The 18,787-nt window shown below is 38.8% G+C and overlaps 1 protein-coding gene across 1 annotated transcript in view; it reads left to right on the top strand.

Annotated features, from left to right (window-relative positions):
- Positions 1-415: 415 nt before the first annotated feature.
- DPY19L1 (dpy-19 like C-mannosyltransferase 1) overlaps positions 416-18,787 on the top strand; it is a 45,807-nt gene continuing 27,435 nt past the window's right edge. The window contains exons 1-8 of the mRNA XM_027892171.1: positions 416-713; positions 1,621-1,689; positions 6,752-6,776; positions 7,290-7,377; positions 7,750-7,887; positions 12,833-12,953; positions 14,586-14,679; positions 16,864-16,921. Of these exons, the coding sequence (XP_027747972.1) occupies positions 416-713; positions 1,621-1,689; positions 6,752-6,776; positions 7,290-7,377; positions 7,750-7,887; positions 12,833-12,953; positions 14,586-14,679; positions 16,864-16,921 (891 nt within the window). The remainder of the gene's footprint in view (positions 714-1,620; positions 1,690-6,751; positions 6,777-7,289; positions 7,378-7,749; positions 7,888-12,832; positions 12,954-14,585; positions 14,680-16,863; positions 16,922-18,787) is intronic.

Here is an 18,787-nt window from a genome sequence, read left to right on the forward strand (position 1 = left end):
GCCACAACAGCGTGCGGTGCGCGGCAGTTCCGCCCGCTCGGCTACCGGCGGGAAAACCGCGATCGTCCCTCTGGGAAGAGCGGGAGGGGGTGAGCGGGAAGAGCTCCGCTCCCGCCTCCTCGTTCTCCTGCTCCTCCTCCCCGCCGGGCTGAGGGGCGGTGCGTCCGTGAGCGGCGGGGCGGAGCGGGGGCCGCCCCCTCCCCCACGTGTCCAGCCGGGCGGAGCGGGCGGCAGCGGAGCAGGGACCGGCCGCCCTCTCGCCCCGGTACTACGAGCCCGCCGGCTGCGGCTCCGCCCCGTGGCCTCCGGGCCCTGCCAGGGGGTGGAGGAAGCTCCTTGCCGAGCACCGCCCTCATCGGCTCCGCTCCCCTCCCCTCCGGCGCGGCGCCCCGGCCCCGGCGGGGACTATGCGGAGATGGTCGTCCCGAGCCGAGGCAGGAACAAAGAGTCGCTGCCGCTCAAGCCTGGGCAGCAGCAACAGCAGCAGCAGTCGCCAGGCGCCAGCCCCAGCCGCGGCCGCCGGCCGCACTCGCCGGGCAGGCAGCAGCTCTCCGGCGGGGCCCGCGCCATGCGGAAGGGAGGCGGCGGCCGGCGTGGAGCCCGGGGCGACCCCCGGGGACCCTGCCGGGAGGGGCCCGCGGCAGAGGGGGAGCGGGACCTGCTGGGCCGCGGGCCCCTGAGGCTCCTGCGCGTCTGCGGAGAGCAGCTCCGAGGTGAGGCTCCTACCCTGAACCCTGCCCCCTCCCCGCTCCCTCTGCCCTCGCCGGGATGGGACCGGCGGCAGCGCGGTGGGCTGGGTGTCGCCTCCCGCCCCTCCTTCCGGGTGTCCCGGCGCGGCAGGCGAGCCCCCATGGCACGCGGTGGCTGTTCCCGGGGCGGGGAGCGCCGGGACGTCCTTCCTCGGGAAGCAGCGGTCCGGGGGCGGCGGCAGGAAGCGGGCAGGCACCCCGCTGGTCTCCCGGCGGGAGCGAGGGAGGGAGGGAGGAGGGAGGGCGGTGTCTGGCACCGCCCGGGGCAGCGGCCGGTCGCGCTCCTGCCCGGCCCGGGCCCGTCCTCCAGCCCCTCATGCGGGGGGTGTAAAAAGAGAGAAAAGCTGACAAGACCAACACGGGGATCGGCGTGAACCTGGGGCAAGGGGAAGGGAGTTTTTTTACCGCTTCAGCATCCTTTGGTGGAGAACTGGGGAAACGTGTTGTTTGTGTAACAAACTCTTGTTAAAACAGTCCCTCTGGTGGTGTTGACTAGCGCAGCTCATAGTGCTGGCATGACCGGCTTGTTTCTTGATAAACCTCTGCTGAAAGCGTGGAGGGTTGTGTGTTCTTGAAAAGTGCTGACTTTCTGTTTGAAAAAATTTGTCAGTAACGTACCTGTGCAGAAATCCTCCTTTGACAAGTTATTTTGTGAGTGTTCTTTCAGAAATAAAAAAAACCTGATGATTTGTCTAGTCACCTGAGTCGTCTATCTGTGCCGTTTAAAGCGTTTATGTGTAATTACGAACTCTCTGTGTGAAATTTCAGCATTTTTGAGGTCTAGTCAAGATTTTTACATACAACTGATGTTGCAAAGTTCAGAGTTCCTTTTAAAGGGGCTGTTCTTAAGGTACTTGTGTTCTTTTGGCAGTATTTGTTGTCGACAAAAAGGCCTTCATCATAAAAGCTGATAGCAAGATATGGCTCACATTTCTTCTGGGTAAGTAGAAGGAATACACTGGGGGAAAATGCTCTTCTTTTTACCTTCCTTTCTTCGGAATTATGAACTGTCAAAGTATATTTGGACATACAGCTTGGAAAAAACACAAAAACATAGCTTATGTTGAAAATGGACAGGAAATAACTTCCTACCTGGTAACTTTTGTAAAGCTGTTACTGTAGCGGTTGATGTGGTATCACAGCATTTAAAGGAAAAAAAATTCCGGATATTTATGGATCTCTCCTATTCAGTCATTAATTTCTAGGGGGGTGAGAAAAAGCAGCAATTCCTATTGAGTAAGTTATTCAAAACAGCTTCCTTGAGAAGAATTATGTGTGGAAGAACATACAATTGTAGAGGCATTTAAATTCAGATGTTATTTGGGAATATTTTTGAGTAAATAATGAAATGGCTAATGGAGAAAGTCTTGAAAAAAGCACCTTACGTGTTTGTGAAATTAAATAGGAAATGCATTCCTAAGGTCAACAAATGTTAAGTAATAGCATATTTGTAAGATGCACAGTTATGTGTACCCTTAAAGCTATTATAGTGAAAGACTGTCACGGTATTCCAAAGATGCTGGTATTATTAATCACCCCACCAGCAGTCCTGGTTGCCAAAGGGAGTTTCTTCAGTTTGATGAATTACACTGCAAAGGAATAGCAGTGAAACAACCCTTAGATTACACGCTAATTGATGAATAAAGTGTTCCTGAATTGCTTTACTTACATCTGTTTAGTCAGCATTTCCTAGTCTCATAGTTACTTAAATGACAGAGAAACATTAAACTGATGGTCAAAATGGAAAAATTATTTTCTTTGATTGAAATTTGAGAACAGATTATGGAGAGAGCTTTATAATTTCTGGAATTTGAATTTGTCTGTGAAACTCAGATAACCAATTCAATACGTCAGGGAGGTATTTACATTCTTAATAGCAGTAAGACCTTAACAGCACATTATGTGATAACATACAGCATTTGCAGTAGCAAAGAATGTATATATACTAAATATGAAATAGTGGGGTTTGATTAGTTTTACTGGTATTTGAATGTTGTCATTTTGCTTAAGCTATAAGGCCCATGTTTTAAAAACAGGCTCCCACAGCTGGAGCTAGTTTTGTTATAGAGCATGAAATTTTTTCTTATGCAAATTACCTCCAATTTATGTGCAGGAATAAAATTGTCAAAAATTTCAAGGACAGTCTTATACTACACTTTGCCCTTTTATGTTGTGTTTTTCTTTAAATGACTATTGACTTGAGGCCTTATTCTTGAAGATGTCCTTTTTATATTGAACAGAATCTCAAAATGGAACAACTTGACTAAGCTGCAGAAGTAGTCGATGCTTGCAGGTTCCTCATTGTTTCCAGTTTTGCTGTACTCCTACCTCATCACTTTGTGGGTGTTTGCCAAGTAGTAGTTTCTTGTAGACTTAACATCCTGCTGAATTACAGTATCTCAGTATTTGTTGTTGTCTTGGTAAATAAAGCTGAAGAATGGCTTTATTCTTCAGTATTTAATTTCCAGAATTAGAATCCATTTTAGATGCCATTCATCTTGCTTTTCTTAGAACAGCACACAGGCAAAAATAGGAAATCTATCAGATTTTACATAATAGCACTAGTCTGCAAAAATCCTATCATTTGCTTTGCTTTTAGGGATTCTTAGGTTGGGTGAGAAAATGGCACCTGCAAGTCCTAGTACATAGGAGCTGTGTGAGTGTTTGTAGCATTAAAACTGTAGTATTCCCTTCCGGTCCTCTACTTCATTCCCTCCCCAGTAAGGACATTAATGGGATCAAAGGATGGTAATTTAAGAGAGCTGATCTGAATGTTTTCCATCAGAAACTAGATTAATGCAATGTGTTGAAAAATGCCGATTTGTACTCACAGTGGAAGTCTGTGAATTAAGCCCGTTGTCTCTTGAAATGTGAGTAATTACATTAATTGCTATGCAATTATAAAAGGTCTTAATTTTGTACTTACAATAGAGCGATATTGTGAATTTTTCTAAAAATATATATGAAATTCTCCAAAATAACTGTGAATATATTTACTGTTACTGCATTGACTTTAAATGAAACATTTACTGAAGAATAAGATTGAGAGATATTGTTTTCTCAATGAAATAAGTGGTATGTTTGAAAGTGAAATGCAATTTCCATATTAATAGATAATTTATTTGCATCAATAAAATACTGCACATTTGGTTTATTTGGAACCACATTTGAGATAATGAACAGTAGTAGCTAATATGCATTTGACTTTATTGTATATTCTTACCTAACATGTAATCTGTCTTAAAATTGATTTTTTTTTTTTTTAATAGCTGAGGTGTGTATATGTGAATCTATTTCAGCATTTAATCTTACTGGGAATCTTAGGAATGTTGCTGGAAATGAAATAATGCCCTCTGCCAATGTGCAATTATTAGTCAATAAGTAATAACTAAGAAAGATACAGACTGCTCTGTTTCGTTCCATAGAATTACTGCAAAACGTGTTTTTCTTATGGAATATGGTTTGCTGCATTGCTGACATAGCTAATGTGCTTACCCGGAATTCCATGTCAGATCAATATCTGCTTTTCTGAAAAAGAAATTTGCAGCTTTCCATGGGAACTAATGTATATGTCCCTGGTATAAAAAAAGCCTGCAGCTCCTGAACCTTTCAGAAGACATTAAGTTTTGCTTACACTGAGCAATTCTTTGGTGATTTTTTTTTTTTTTCTAGAAAGTATATGTAATAATGTGAAGTTTTACTTAAAACTTTGAGGTCTTCATTTTCTAACTGGAATCCAGCCTGGCCTTTGGAAAAACTGCTTCAGTGACGGAAGTGGAGCTTTGTAACTCTTAATGAAGTTTCAGTGTGGTGTTGTACAACCTCAACTACTATGAGAAGTATTCAGCTTGAGCTAAGTGTTAATTGTGCAATTTAGAAATTTTTTTCCCTCTTAGGTAATTTTTTTCTTTATTATTTTTATTTTCTGTCTTGCCCAGGTTCACCTTGCACATCTTCATATACAAAACTTTAATTTTAAAATTAGATCATAATGCAGCAAACTATGTTTATGAGCCTTGTGGTGACAGTGATAACAAGTACTACCATCACCAGCACTTCCAGGCTCTGTGCTGGTCTGGGATATATACTAGGAATATCTTGTCTGGGTATATAAACTAGGACATGAAGTGTACATTAAGTCCTCTCCCATTTTGCATAAATTTAGTGCTTTTGCAAAGGTGTTTTTCTTTCTCTTGTTCCTGCTGCCTTCCAGAAGCAGACAACCACACTCTTGTAAAATTCAGTCTGAACACATGTACATTCACAAACTCTCTGTCTTCTGCATTGATGTGCAGGCATTGCTTATGTTTTACTGATGTGTAAGCAATTTGATCCATTCCATGTCACCATAGAGGCATGGGCTGTGCCTGGGAATGGGGGCAGTTGTGTGCTGATCAGCACCCTGGAGAGAGACACGGTGCTCAGCACCTTTCTGACCCCAGCTGGGTGTCAGCAGGGCAGGTGATTATCTTCTCCACATTCCCTCTGCTCCATGTAGCCTATGTGAATAAGAGGGCTCTTCATTAACCGTAAAGACTTCCATGGATTGAAGACAACTAGTCTGCCAGACCTTTCTATAGCAGAAAGCCACTGTGTGCCTAGAGGGCAACCAAGACACCTTCAGTCTGGGAGGAGCACTGTGATCCCCATATGTGTCTGCCCATTATCCTTCACTTATGCTGGCTTTGCTTCCATGCTGAGCTCTGTATATGTTGTCAGTGCTGCCCCAGAAAAATGGGGTGGTCTCTGCTCTCTGTGGATCTTGTCATGGTCAAGTAGTCAGAGACACCTAGACTGTCTGCTAAACCCTGTCTGCTTTATCATCATTTGTCTTTTCCTTTTGTCCCTCAGATTACCTCCCTTGTTCTGTACTTATGTGGCAGCAGTGCATAGAGTCTTCAAATGGACAAAGGGAACCTTACTGCATGCAGAGTCAATCTTTTTTAGCAGTTATAGTTGCAATTAGATTTGTGTTAGTTGTCACGGTCCATTTGGATTTCTGATATTTACAGCATAATGTAGTCTGTAAATTAAAATTTATTTCATGAACTCATGGGGAAAGAAAACAAACATAACAAGGGCTCAGTCCACTTTGTAGGGACTAGTCTAACATGGGAATTCACTTACTCAATCACTTAAGGCAAGAGGGGTTGAACTCACAGGTTCTCTAATTCACAACTCAGCTTGAAGCTTCTAACCTGTGCACCTCTGAGCAAAATAATTACCTAGATGATGGTGGGAGTGTTCATCCTTCCTTTCTCATCACAGTGCCAGCATCCCTCTCAAAAGTGTGATCACTTCCTGTATCACACTGGGAAGTATGAAAGCCTCACCAGTCCAGCTGCTTCTGTATCTGCTTCTAAAACTTTTTGGCTAAGATGACATAATTTATACCTTCCGGCTTGGAGGTTTGATCTGTAGCATTTCCATGAGTTATCAGTTTCTGAGGACACTGCCAGACAATCAATACACAAGGATTATGGCTGCAGGAGACAGCAAGCTGCAGGTGATATTGGCTGCATAGTGACCTTTAGCCCTTTCTGGTCACCAGGTCCTGCCTGTTTTTTGCCCTTGCTTTGGCCTAGCAGCACTGCTTGTAGTATGTATCAGGCTTGAGTTGTGTGTTGGTGAAAATCTGAGCAGGAGTTGAGTGAACAGTCACAGGAGGTGTCATAAAAATGCTAAAAATATTTATACTTATTACAGAAATTGCTTGTAATCTGTTCTTGATAGCTGTAATATGTGCATTAGATGCTGGTGGTCCATCACTTGAGTGATGCAGGATATAGGTGGAAACATTGCCTGTTGCTGATTACCACAGCATAATTTCAGATTTTTAGAGACCTGGCCATGAAAGTTAATTCAGATGTTCCTGTTATTCTGTTCCTCTGGAGTCTTGAGTACCTTCTGTGCATCTCTGAAGTAGTACTGTAATTACTACGATGAACATGATTTCATGTTTGTTTATTTGAATAACTTCACACCTTTTGTTTCCTTTACAGCTGTTGTAGCAGGAGTCCTACATTGGTAAGGCTCAATTTATTGCTTGAGAGTAATGTGGTATTTTAAAATAAAAAAAAAATATTTTTAGGCAAGATATTGGGTTAATTTATATTTAGATCTTTCCTCTCAAAACTAAATTGTCTGTGAGCTGAGTAGTTCTGTTCTTGTGAACCTGATGTGACAGGTTTCTTAAGCCTTTTCAGAGAGGAGTGAAGTCTGCTTTTCAGGTAGAAAATTGTTGCTTAATCATTAAATGTCTGCCCTTAAGTTAAAATACATGATAGTATTATATAGCATTACAGTATTATATAGCATTATATCTAATGCCATAATAGAATTTAATCAGTACTCTATGGGTTCATATTTTTCCAATTTAAAATTATCTGAATAGAGGGGAATATTGGTATAATATATGAGTAAATTAAAATAGCAGTTAGTAAGTAAACTTTGTGTCTTCATTGAATGTTCCTTTGTATCTATGACTTTATACATTCTAAGCCTCTTTATTCAGTTTTAATTATTATTATTTTTTAACAGGTGTCACATAACAGCTCTATTTGAAAATGACCGTCATTTTTCTCACCTGTCAACACTAGAAAGAGAAATGGCTTTTCGCACAGAAATGGTTAGATTATGTTTCAGTGGCTGGAAAACTTCTGTCTGTAATGTGATCGTGGACTTTCCAAACTTTTTAATATATTCTGGATAAGTGAATATATTGATCTCTTACAGCTAACATGCATTACACTTTTACATGCAGAGTATTTGTTTTTGTGTCTTGTAGTTCATCACTATGAGTGCATTGCTTCACGGTTCACTTTAAGTATAATTTAAAAGTATGATTCTAAAGGACCTAAAATAGAAAAGTGTGCAAGTACCTTATACCTTGCTTGTGTGATACATTACAAAGTTTGTTTAAAAATGAAGCTTTTATATGGCACTTCATGAAGCAGAAGTGACCTCTTTATTTGTAAATAATAATTCTGCTCTCCTGCAGGGTCTTTATTATTCCTACTTCAAGATCATTATTGAGGCACCATCGTTTTGGAATGGAGTATGGGCAGTTATGAATGACAGACTAACTGAATATCCTTTAGTGATTAACACCTTACAAAGGTTCAATCTTTACCCAGAGGTGAGCTATGTTTTAAAAATAATACCTTCTGTGAATCTTTGGTTTCTTTAGCTTTGACTACAAATTTTTAAGAGATGTTACTCTGGAAAATATAATTGTCAAGATAAGGTGGATAATGAAGTGTTGCTTAAATACGGAATTTTAGTTCCTGATTTCAAATGATAAAGCTACTTCATACATTGTGATCAGTTTTCAGACTTCGAGTATGTTCGGTCAAATGCAAATGTTTTCTAGATCCTAGTATTTTGTGCAGTCCTAAAGTTGCAGTCCAGTTCTGTAGTTGTCTTCTTTTGTTCTCTTCACTGAGAGCAAGTAGGTTGCTGACATTATGTACTTCAGGAAATATGACATATGAGATATCGGTAGTATGTGACAGTCATGACTGGAGTGATACAGGTAGCAAGAGGTTATTTTTTGTAGGACACACAAAACTAACAGTTCACTATGGCCATAAAATCTATGAGTGGTAGTAGTTTACTTAGATGTTGCAAAGGAAGTTCCTTTGTGGAAGACTGCTGTTGTTTTGTACATACTTGATGTTAGACTTGTTACCTGGTAAAATAACATTCCTACTCTTCTAAAAAGAATGTGTGTTAAAGTACAGAAATGTTGGAGTCTCTTATGGTTTTGCCAGCTTGTCTCAAACATTTTCCAAAGGGAAAACTGCTTTGGTTAAATGTACATTTCTGTAACTCCATGTATCAGCAACAGCTTATTTTTTGGAGAACCAGCTAATAATGGCTGTAATTATTCAGTACTAGCATTTATACTCATTCTCCTGATCTGTTGGAGCAGAGCTGCTTTCAGGAACTGTATGTGGAAGAGTTCTTGGCATGTGTGTATTTGTACAAATTGCATGTAGGGGTTTAGTTTAATTTCTTAATTCCTTGCTCTGGAAGAACTAAATGCTAAATAGATGACTGATTTTGTTGCCATATCACTTGTTTTGGGTTTGCTTGTTTGTTTTAATTCCAAAAGGATTGCAAATCAGTTGTAGCAATGCCACATTAGGAACATATGCCTTACTTGAATACTAAAAAGTTATTTTCTTTAGCTGAGAAAGATTTGTTGACTTCGTCTATAGTCTGACTTTCAAAAATCAAAGATACTGGTCAAATGAACTCATTCTGAGAGTCATCAGTATCACCATGAAACACGACTAAGTGAATTAGATGATGAAATCAAAACAAGAGCAATCAGATGTAGTGGCTGACATTCTGTAAGAACATTAGGTTGATTACTGTGCAAAATGTGTAGGCTTGTCTGTTCATTCAGATTTTTCTAGGGTTATACAGGCTCATAGAATTTGGTGATAAGGTATGAATTCATTCATCTTTTCTGTGCCTGTGTGGGCATGTAAAGCAGACAAATAGTCTCCTCTGCTCTTTTCAGTCATTTACTGTTTAATGTCTAGCCTTTCTGTAAATAGTGATTTGGGGTTTTTTTAAGTGCATTTCTTGGGTACTCTTGTTTCCACATAACTACATTTATAAAACTGTCAATAGGTGCGACTTGACATTTGAAATGTGTTGTCCAGATTTATCTAATTTTACTTTATGGTTATAATGCGTGGTGGGAAGATGCTTGTGGATTTATTTGCCGGCAGTGAAATGTTTCTGATATGCAGTATCCAGTCATGTTTTCTGAAAGTGTTTCATTTCCTGTATGATATTTTGGGATCTTTCCAGCTCTTTTGACCCGTTAGTAGCATTAAGGCTGAATTTTAATAAAATGTTTGTTTGTTCAGTGGATTTCAAAATTCAATTCATCAAAACCAACCTGGAAATCCCATTGCTAAATAGGATGTCAAACCCATTAAGAAAAGTAAAACAATGCACTTGAATGTACGGGCAGTACTAGCCGTGAAAACTTCGAAAGAAGGAAAAATAAAAGGTAAAATGAGTCTATAGCAATCACTGCATTGTTTATGTAAATTATAAATATAAGCAGTAAAAAAACCCCTATGGAAAGCAGCAAGGCAATCTTTGTACAGCGTTATAGTCCCAGTAAAGTTGATTTTCTAAGTATTTGCTGCATAGTCAGGTTGTTCTAGTAATTGCGGTGGCTTCATTTCTGATGCAAAATGGCAGAGAGGTAATGTGTTAATTTCTGTGGTGGAGAGATAATGTGTTAAGTTGGTTCTCTGGCTGTTTGCTATTTATGGGACAGTTGATATTTCAGTGTGTGGCAGTGATAATGAAAATTTGAGTTGAAATGAGGAGTGTAGCCAAGATGCATGTAGATGGCTTTAAAGTGCTCACTCAAAGGCACCTCATAAAAAAGATTGATTGGTCTACATATTCTTTTACAGCAAAGGACTGACCTGGTCTGCAGAGATCTCCTGAGTCTGAGAACCTGTCTTTTGTTTTCTCAAGTTCTGTATTTTCTGCCTCATCTAATACAGAACAGTAAAATTTCCAGAAACACCATTATGCTCTAATTGACCTAGCAATTTTGTGCTGCTTACTGATTTGCTTCCATTTTTATGCCCGTGTTAACTGTTTCGTGTAAAGTAGCTTTTGGCGAGAAACGTTTGTTTTGCTTGAAACCTTTGCTGCAGCCTTTTTAGGAAGTATTCACTTGGAACACCTGCACCAGATACAAACACTTGTGGCATAAAAACTTTAAGTGGTTAAGATGAGTTGGTTTTGGATTTTTGTTGGTTTTTTTTTGTGTGGCATTGGTTCAGCAAGAATGGTTTATGTGCTTGGGGTAACGTCAGCTTCAGGGCTGGTGATGCATATATGCCAGACAGATGTCTCTAAGCTGCCATATGCATTCTGTTGATTATGTACAGAGCACACTCAGGTGATAAGAAGAAAGATATGGATTTGGTTCCCCAGTCCTGTTGATGCCTGTCTGGAGATGGGGCAGGTGTGCACACATTCTGGTATGCACACATGCACTGTCAGAAGTACCAGGGCACAGATGTTCAGAAAGCTTCCAGGAATTCAGGATAACGTACATTGCAAGGCACAGTGTTGAGGCAGGGAGCCTTGATCTAGAAAGATGAATATTAAATATAAAAGATTTACACTGGGAGTGTGTAAAGGCCACAGATGAAGTGAACCATGATGATTGGAGCCCTGGTATTAAAAGTTAATGAATTTTAGAATCATAGAACAGTTGTGGTTAGAAGAGATGTCTGAAGGTCATGTAGTCTCAATGCTCTGCTCAGACTAGGGTGAAGCAGAACAGTTGCTCAGGGTCATCTCCTTTTAATTTTGTGTATCTCCACTTCTGGGCAGCTTGTTCCAGTGTTTGACCACCCTCAAAGTAAGAAGGTTTTCTCCTATGTATGAGTAGAATTTCCTGTGTTTCAGTTTGTGCTCATTGTCTCTTCCCTTGTCAACCAAAAAGAGTCTGTCTCAGTCATCTTTATTCTGTGTCCTTCTTGTCCAGGCAGCCCAGAACTGGACTCAGCACTGGAGATACAGTCTTAGCAGTGCTGAATAGAGGGGAAGGGTCACATCTCTTCTCCTGGTGAAGTACAGCTGAAGATGTATTTGGCTTTTTTTGCAACAAGGGCTTATTGCTGACTCAAGTACAAATTGTCCCCCAGGACTCACAGATCCTTTTCTGTAAAACTGCTTCCTAGCTGGTCAGTTCCCAAGTGTACTGGTGCACTGCACTGTTCCTCCCCAGTGCAGGGGATTTCCCTTTCATTAGATTCCTGTTGGCCCAGTTCTCCAACCTGTTGAGATGCAGCACAAGCATCAGCCACTCCTTCCAATGTGTATCATTATCATGCAAACTTTCTGAGGATGTTCTCTTGTACCGTCATCTAGTCTGAAGATGCAGAACACAGTTGGTACCAGATAAAGAGAAATATTCACAGCTGTCCCCTTATCTATCAGTTCAGTCATCTCAGGAGGCTATAAAGTTGGGCAGGTGTTAGTTACAAATGTACCTCTGTAAATTCACGCTGATAGCTTCAAATCACTTTTTTTGTCCTTTTTAAGTTTGGAAGTGTTTTCCAAGAGGATTTACTCCATCACATTCTCAGCTATGTTCTCTGTGTTTCCCTATTGCCCTTGTTGAAGATAGAAGTGATGTAAAGACTTCTATTAATTGTGTGGGGAAAGACAAGAGAGAATCATCTTTCTTATACACGTTTTCTGTGACACAGAGCTGAGGCAGCTAATACTGCAGTGGTGAAACATATTTTCAGTCTGGGAACCCCTGGGTTATAACTTTCAAAGCAACTTAACTGGAATGGCCACATTACTCATTTATGAGCTCTATAAAGTCAGTTATATCCTGACAGAATAGGTTGGTAATGTTATTAACTAATGATTTTGCTATGAGATGAGCTGTCATTTTTTTATGTGTAAAGTACTGATGTTTTCTGATGTTTTTGATGTGTCAGGTGTTGAGATTTAATTGGGTTGTTGTTTTAAGGACATTACAACCTTTACGTGGAAAATGGAAATGCTGTCTTACATTGCATCTGGAAACCCTTTCTGATGCATGCTTAAATTTAACCTATAAAAACTTATTGGAGTAAAACCCTAAAGAATTGGTCCGTTAATATTCTTGCCAGGTGAAATAAAAATTAATTGGGTTTAATGGATTTAATTTGGCTGTCCTCTGTCAACAAGATCTGACATTTTAATATCTGATAAACAAAAGTACTCTAAAGAGGAACCTTCCAGACAATACTGAAATTTCTAGGTTGTTTGTGTTTTTTTTTTTTTTAATATTGCAGTTTGATGCATGAAATTATTTCTGTTTTAAAGCAGGCATAATTTTAGTCTGCTGATGAACACTTGGTCTGTGTTGGATAACTTTAGGAAACCTGGGTCATAAATCTTAAGTTTTTTGAGATAAATTCCAAGTTTAAAAATAATCCCAGATGAGGCCAGTTGTCATGACAGGTTACCTTGGGCATTGAGCTAATCTCAGAGTTCCTGTTCAGAATCATCAAATCCTGTTTTCCTCCTAGGTGGTCCTCGCCAGCTGGTATCGCATGTATACTAACCTTATGGATTTCCTTGGTGTCCCAACAAAAACATGTTGGACAGTAAACAGAGGAAAAGGACTTAGTCCTGTTGAAAGCTGTGAGGGTAAGTTGTGTTTTATTCTGCTTGTTTCCTGGAAGCATATCACTGTGGCTTTATGTGCTTCAGAAATAATAAATATTCCTTTATCACTGACATGCTTTTTTTTTTTTTTTTTTGGCTAAACCTGTGTTTTTGTCAGGTTCACAGGATAAGTGAGAAGCATGGAAAAGAGATACTTTTAAGAACACCAGGGGTGAGAATGTGGGCTTTGCTTATTAGATAGCTCTTCCTACCTGGGTTGAATTCCTATACTGCACTTTGAAACTTCATAGTTGTAGTCTAAGCCTTCATAATGTTGGACTGTTACAAAGAATAAGATGTCCTAAATATAATTGGAAGCTGCTATACATGTATTAAATTTCTGTAACTTCTGAACAATCCCAAATACATTCCAAGTTCCTGCATTTCAGAATTTACCCTCTGTATTTCGTCCCCTAATTTTAGAGATTTTTTGAGAAATCATATGTAGTGATTCTACTGGGAACAATCCTCTGGCCGTCATGACCTACTATTCAGCATAAGGATTTCTACCTTATACCTTGATTTTGATGCCAAAGCTTGGACACTGCCACTTTTTTGTTTGGGGTTTTTTTCCACATCTGAAATACTGGCTTGTCAAGTCAGAATTATATGATAAAAGTACCTTACCAAGAAGCACTTTCAAGACATTCTACAGTCGGTTAAAGCTGAATGATAGATGGTAGCTTGTGAAGTTGTTTCATTTTATCATTTAAAATGCCTTTGTATGTTGACAGGTTAGTATTTTTCCTTTTCACAAGGGCTGTAACAACTTTCTTCAGAGCTTGAATGGTTCACTTTCTCTAATTTTGTTAGAAGCAATAAGCAGCGAATACATGCACAACTTTACATTCCTGTTTTTTGTAAGAACAAAACCAAACTAATGAAAACACCAGCTATTGAAACTACCGTGTTTGGTGAGCGTATCATCATCCTGCTTTAGAGAACTGTCTTGCTGTATTTTCAGCAATGGTGAATAATCAGTTTTGCATACGAAACTGAAGCTTTGCTACCATTTTCTTTAATGAATAAGGCTTTTCATGCTGTTTTGCTGAAATGATTAGAGTCAGGAGGGTTTAAAAAAATAGTGGGAAAAAGAACAACAGCAGAAGTGTGAACACAGAAGTGTCTGTTAATGGAAAAATTGAAAGACTTGCCTCACTGGAAAATCTCTTGGCTTATAATAAAACAAGGAAAGCCAAGAGCATTGTGTGTGATGTGTTTAAAGATGGATTTACTCCTGCAAGGGATGGGAAGTGAGTGTCTAGGGAGAACAAACCTGTTCTAAAAAGCTCTATGAAATCAAAATGCAGTCTGTAGAGGATGTTCTTAGCAATGCTTATGCCTTCTAAACATTGCAGGTTTTTCTCTGCAGTTAATGTGTCCTTCTTGGCTTCTTGTGTTGCTGACTGCCCCACTGCCATCTCTACCCCTCCTTCTTCTGTGTTTTCAGAGCTGTGATCTTCTCATTGAATCTTCACATTAATGTTGATGACATTAACTTTTTTTTGTTGTCTTTCTGTAAATATATTAAGACAGTGTACTGACTGTGTGGTGGGTTGTCAGCAATATGGCCTTTATTCTGTATTTGATAACGTGGTAACTGTTTGTTCTTAGGGTTGGGAGACCCCGCTTTCTTTTATGTTGCTGTGATTTTTCTTTTGAATGGATTAATGATGTCACTGTTCTTCATATACGGTACATACCTCAGGTAAGGCAGTTGAAACTGAACTATTTAGTTGGTACTCGCTCTTTGTTTTGAAAAATGGAATTTGAAAATGTGAGTGTTAAAACATTTTTATTGGTTTTTGTTTTTTACAGCACGAATGCTTTTATTACATATATATAGTCACTAAAAGATTACTGAAATAGAAAAGCTTTTTTGCTTAAAATAAATGACTATGCTGGAAAAAAATTGCATAAAATTTCAGTGAAGAGGTATCTTATTGGTACCACCAAACTGTGGATAAAACAAGATGCTGTACATGTTTTAAACAGCTTTTGACAGGTTTTTGCTTTTAAAATTGTCACCGTAGCTCATTTTTGAACGAAGTTTAAATGACGGTGTACTTTTAACCAAGACTGGAATTTTCACAGTGCTTTTCCTCAAGTCATATTGCATGTCTTTCAATTTCAGCTTAACTGAGAAGGCAAAATATTTTTTAAAATAATGCAATCTCTGAGATAGATTGTATACACTTCCCCTTTTCTATAAACTTGTGTTTTCAGTATCTGTCCTTAAATTTCAGGAACTGTAATACACTTTCATACAAAAATAGACTCCACATTCAGCAGAAAAGCAGAAGTGGAAATGCTTTTCTGTTTACTTCATCTCATTGGTTACCTTACCTCATTGGTTTTGCAAAAAATTAAATGCCAGCTGTATTTTCTTCTCAGAGATGTAATTGGTTGTCCCCCTCATTTATTCTCTGGCTTCACTGTCTTATGGTTTCTTCCTTCTCTCTCTGAGGCATCTGCTGATCATTCAAATAAGAAACAGCACAGGGCAGACACTGACAATAGAAAGAAGTGTTCAGGAGTAAAGCGTCTGTGTTTGTATTCCTTAGCATAGGAACTGAATATCTCATGTTTTGAGGAAGTAGATAGACTTTGAATATTTGTGCAATTCACTTGCAATGTTTCTCTTAAGGGAGGTATGTGGAAATCCCCATTTTGTATATGAATGTCATTGAAAAATCAGTAAGCTCTTCATTTATCACTTCTTCCTTTAGGTAGCATAGACCTTGAATTTTGTTTCTGGTTTGGAGTGTTTTTATTGCAAATTTTTCTTTATTTTCAAGACTAACATTTTTAATGTAAGCACATTTCTTTTTGTCATTTTGCATTATAATGTTGACACTTTTAGAATTTATGGAATGTAAGGTCGAGTTTTATGTGCAAGAATGCACAATTCCTGAAGGTTGTTTTACCACTCAGGTGATATCTTAAATCCTCAGATTTTGTACCTAGAATCTACTGATTCTGTTTGACTTGTGTAGTAGTGATGGGTGAAGGATCTGAGAGGGTATGAAGGGTTTTTTTTTTGCTTGTTTGTTTAAGGTTTTTGTTATTGTTGGGTTTTTTAATAATAACACCTGAGTGATGCTTTTGTTTCGTAGCAGAAATGGTATATTCTGTCATTCACAGTAGCAGTGAAAATGTTGCTTGCTTTATGTCACAGAACATGAGTAGTTACAAATCTGTTCAAACAAATAGCAACCTTATCTATTGCTGTTTTGAGATGGGTTAAATCTAAGCAATATCTTTGGGTTTAGTGTTGACTTCGTGGTGCAATTTATTCAATTGGTGAATTTGATTGATGTGGAAATGTAAAACATCCTTACGTCAGGGGCATTAAAGGTTCCTCATGTTAACATCACAGTATTTCACATAAGAATTAAATTGTATCTTGCATTGACCATATAGTGAGTGTTTTTTGAACATGCTTGATTTGATTACCCTAATTAATCTTAGATTCAGACCAAAATTCCCTGTTGGGTGATTGAGCTTGCGAACTCTGAATTTACTGCTCAACATCTTAGGGAAGAAGTACTGCATTTGTATTGCCTGGTGTTTAAAAGCACTCAGATGTAATGATCTAAACCAAAGTTTGTGAGGAGTGGAATAACTGTTTCACAAGTTATTAACATTAAAATCGGTGTTCTGCAGAAAAGAGTTGATGTATAAAGACTGGTTTGCTCTGAAATAAACGTTATCTACCTGGTATTTTAATACTGTATGTAATTTGTTGATTGCCTTCCCTTGATGCTTCAAAGCATTCCTCCTTTCCCCCCTGCAATAAACTCACCTGTACACAAGTCCTGCTTCATGTTTTTTAAGCAATGTTGACCATTATAAGACCTTGTTGTACCTATTTTTCTTGTTCTTTTCACAGTGGGAGCCGTCTAGGAGGCCTTGTTACTGTGGCATGTTTCTTTTTCAATCATGGAGAGGTAGGACTTCCTCCCCCACCCCCTTTTTTTTAATTATTATGGAAATTCAACCTAATTCTAGTTTCATTAAATATAGTGATGTTGCTGATGTATTAGAGAATGAATTTAAATACTTGTGTATTTAAATTAAATAAAAGTTAAGACACTGAAAACAAAATAGGCTATGACTAGAAAATGTGTAGCACAGTTCAATGTGTCACCTTGGCGCTTAAAATAAAAAATCAGAAAGGAAATATATTGTAAGGTGGAGATTTAAATGTTAGTAGCATAAATTTCAAAACATCAAAATACTTTATTTTTGTGCCCATTTTAGACATCACCAGGCTTCATGTACCATATGAGCAACCTTCAGAAATGGTGAAAATTTTCTTTAAATTGATATATATTTTACTGGAAATTCATGAATAAAAAAAAAGCATGGAGAAACCTCTGTAGTACTGCTGATTTGGTTTGCGTTATTTTTTAGTGTTCATTTTATGTGTGGAAATGTATATAAATACAAATAATATATAGAAAAAATATATAAATGTTTAGTTTACCTAAAGTGCAGATGGAAAATAACTACCTTATAATCTAGTTAAGTGTTGAATTTATGTCTTGGTTTTTATTTAACTGAGCTGAACGTGATAAAGAACACTAAGTAGTAAGAATACGTAGTTGCACATAACAGAATTAAAGGTGCTTTTATTCATAGTGAGCTTTGACAGTTTATTATAAAAAAAACCTCTGAGATGAAATAGCTATTTTATCTTTAAGTTTCATTCACAATGCTTTTGTCTCAATATCCCACATGAAGAATTTTCACCCATGGATGTTCACTGCCTGGTTGAAACCAGGTAAACATTAGAGTTGCTAAACTTTTTTTGGTGCTATAAAGGCATAAATACATTTATGTGGATTGCTATTCTTCATAACGGCCTTCTGAAGTGAAATGAGTGGGGAATCCTCATAGAGTAAGCACTCTTTTGCCAAACTGTGAGGTGATGTGTAACTTCAGAAAGATATGAGCTGAAAACTTCAAAGATAGTGGTAGCAATAGTGAAAAGAAACACTTATTTCAGTATGGTGCAAGTGGTTCTCCTATCTGTAGGAGACTGTAGGAAAGCTGCTTTCCCTTTATGGATGATTGACTTGGGGGAAAAGCACAGATAATGGATGTATTTTGGTGAAGGGCATGAAATCAAATCTGCATAACTCTACACAGATGTAGTCTGGGCTTAGGTAGACCTTAAGTAGGATGACCCCGATTCAGGCTCAGTTGTATGGATTTCTGGAAAACAATAGGAGTGACTTGCAGAGGGTGCAGTGTTGGATCTCAGCTGGCCCTTTTTGTTTGTACTGTAGCTGATGAAATAACTCAAGAGTTGTTGGATATTGTTGTGTGTATAATTATGGTAGTGTATGTAGTTATATGTACGTGGGTGGTCTCGCTTCACTGTGAATCACATGCTGTGGATGTGCGTCTGTGCACACATTGGTTTATAAAACATAGGTAAATCTTCCATATGCCTCTGATGATGAGCAAATCATCTTGCACGTGGTTCAAGGGTATGTACAGTCGAGCTGCACCAGTTGCTAAAAATTGGCTTTCCTCTTTGGGAAGGATAGGACTGAGCTGCATGAGTAAGCCTGATCTGCAAGTCTCGGTATCTCAGCAATAATGCTATGTAAAAGTAGGTATGTAAAAAGGCCTTCTGGCTTTGAGCTAATGATACTCAAGCTGTATGTTTTTATTTGTGCTGTCCTTGTGCTACTATGTTTTAATGATTTCAAGCTTAGTCAAATCTTATAAATTTCTACCTGCAGCAGAGTTAGTTTACAGCCTTGATAAATCATCCAGAGATGACTGAGTTTAGTATTACATTT

This window comes from Empidonax traillii, unplaced genomic scaffold (genome assembly GCF_003031625.1).
Source record: "Empidonax traillii isolate 1590-97213 ecotype Southwest subspecies unplaced genomic scaffold, ASM303162v1 scaffold14:size4059594, whole genome shotgun sequence".
In the NCBI taxonomy this organism is placed as follows: domain Eukaryota; kingdom Metazoa; phylum Chordata; class Aves; order Passeriformes; family Tyrannidae; genus Empidonax; species Empidonax traillii.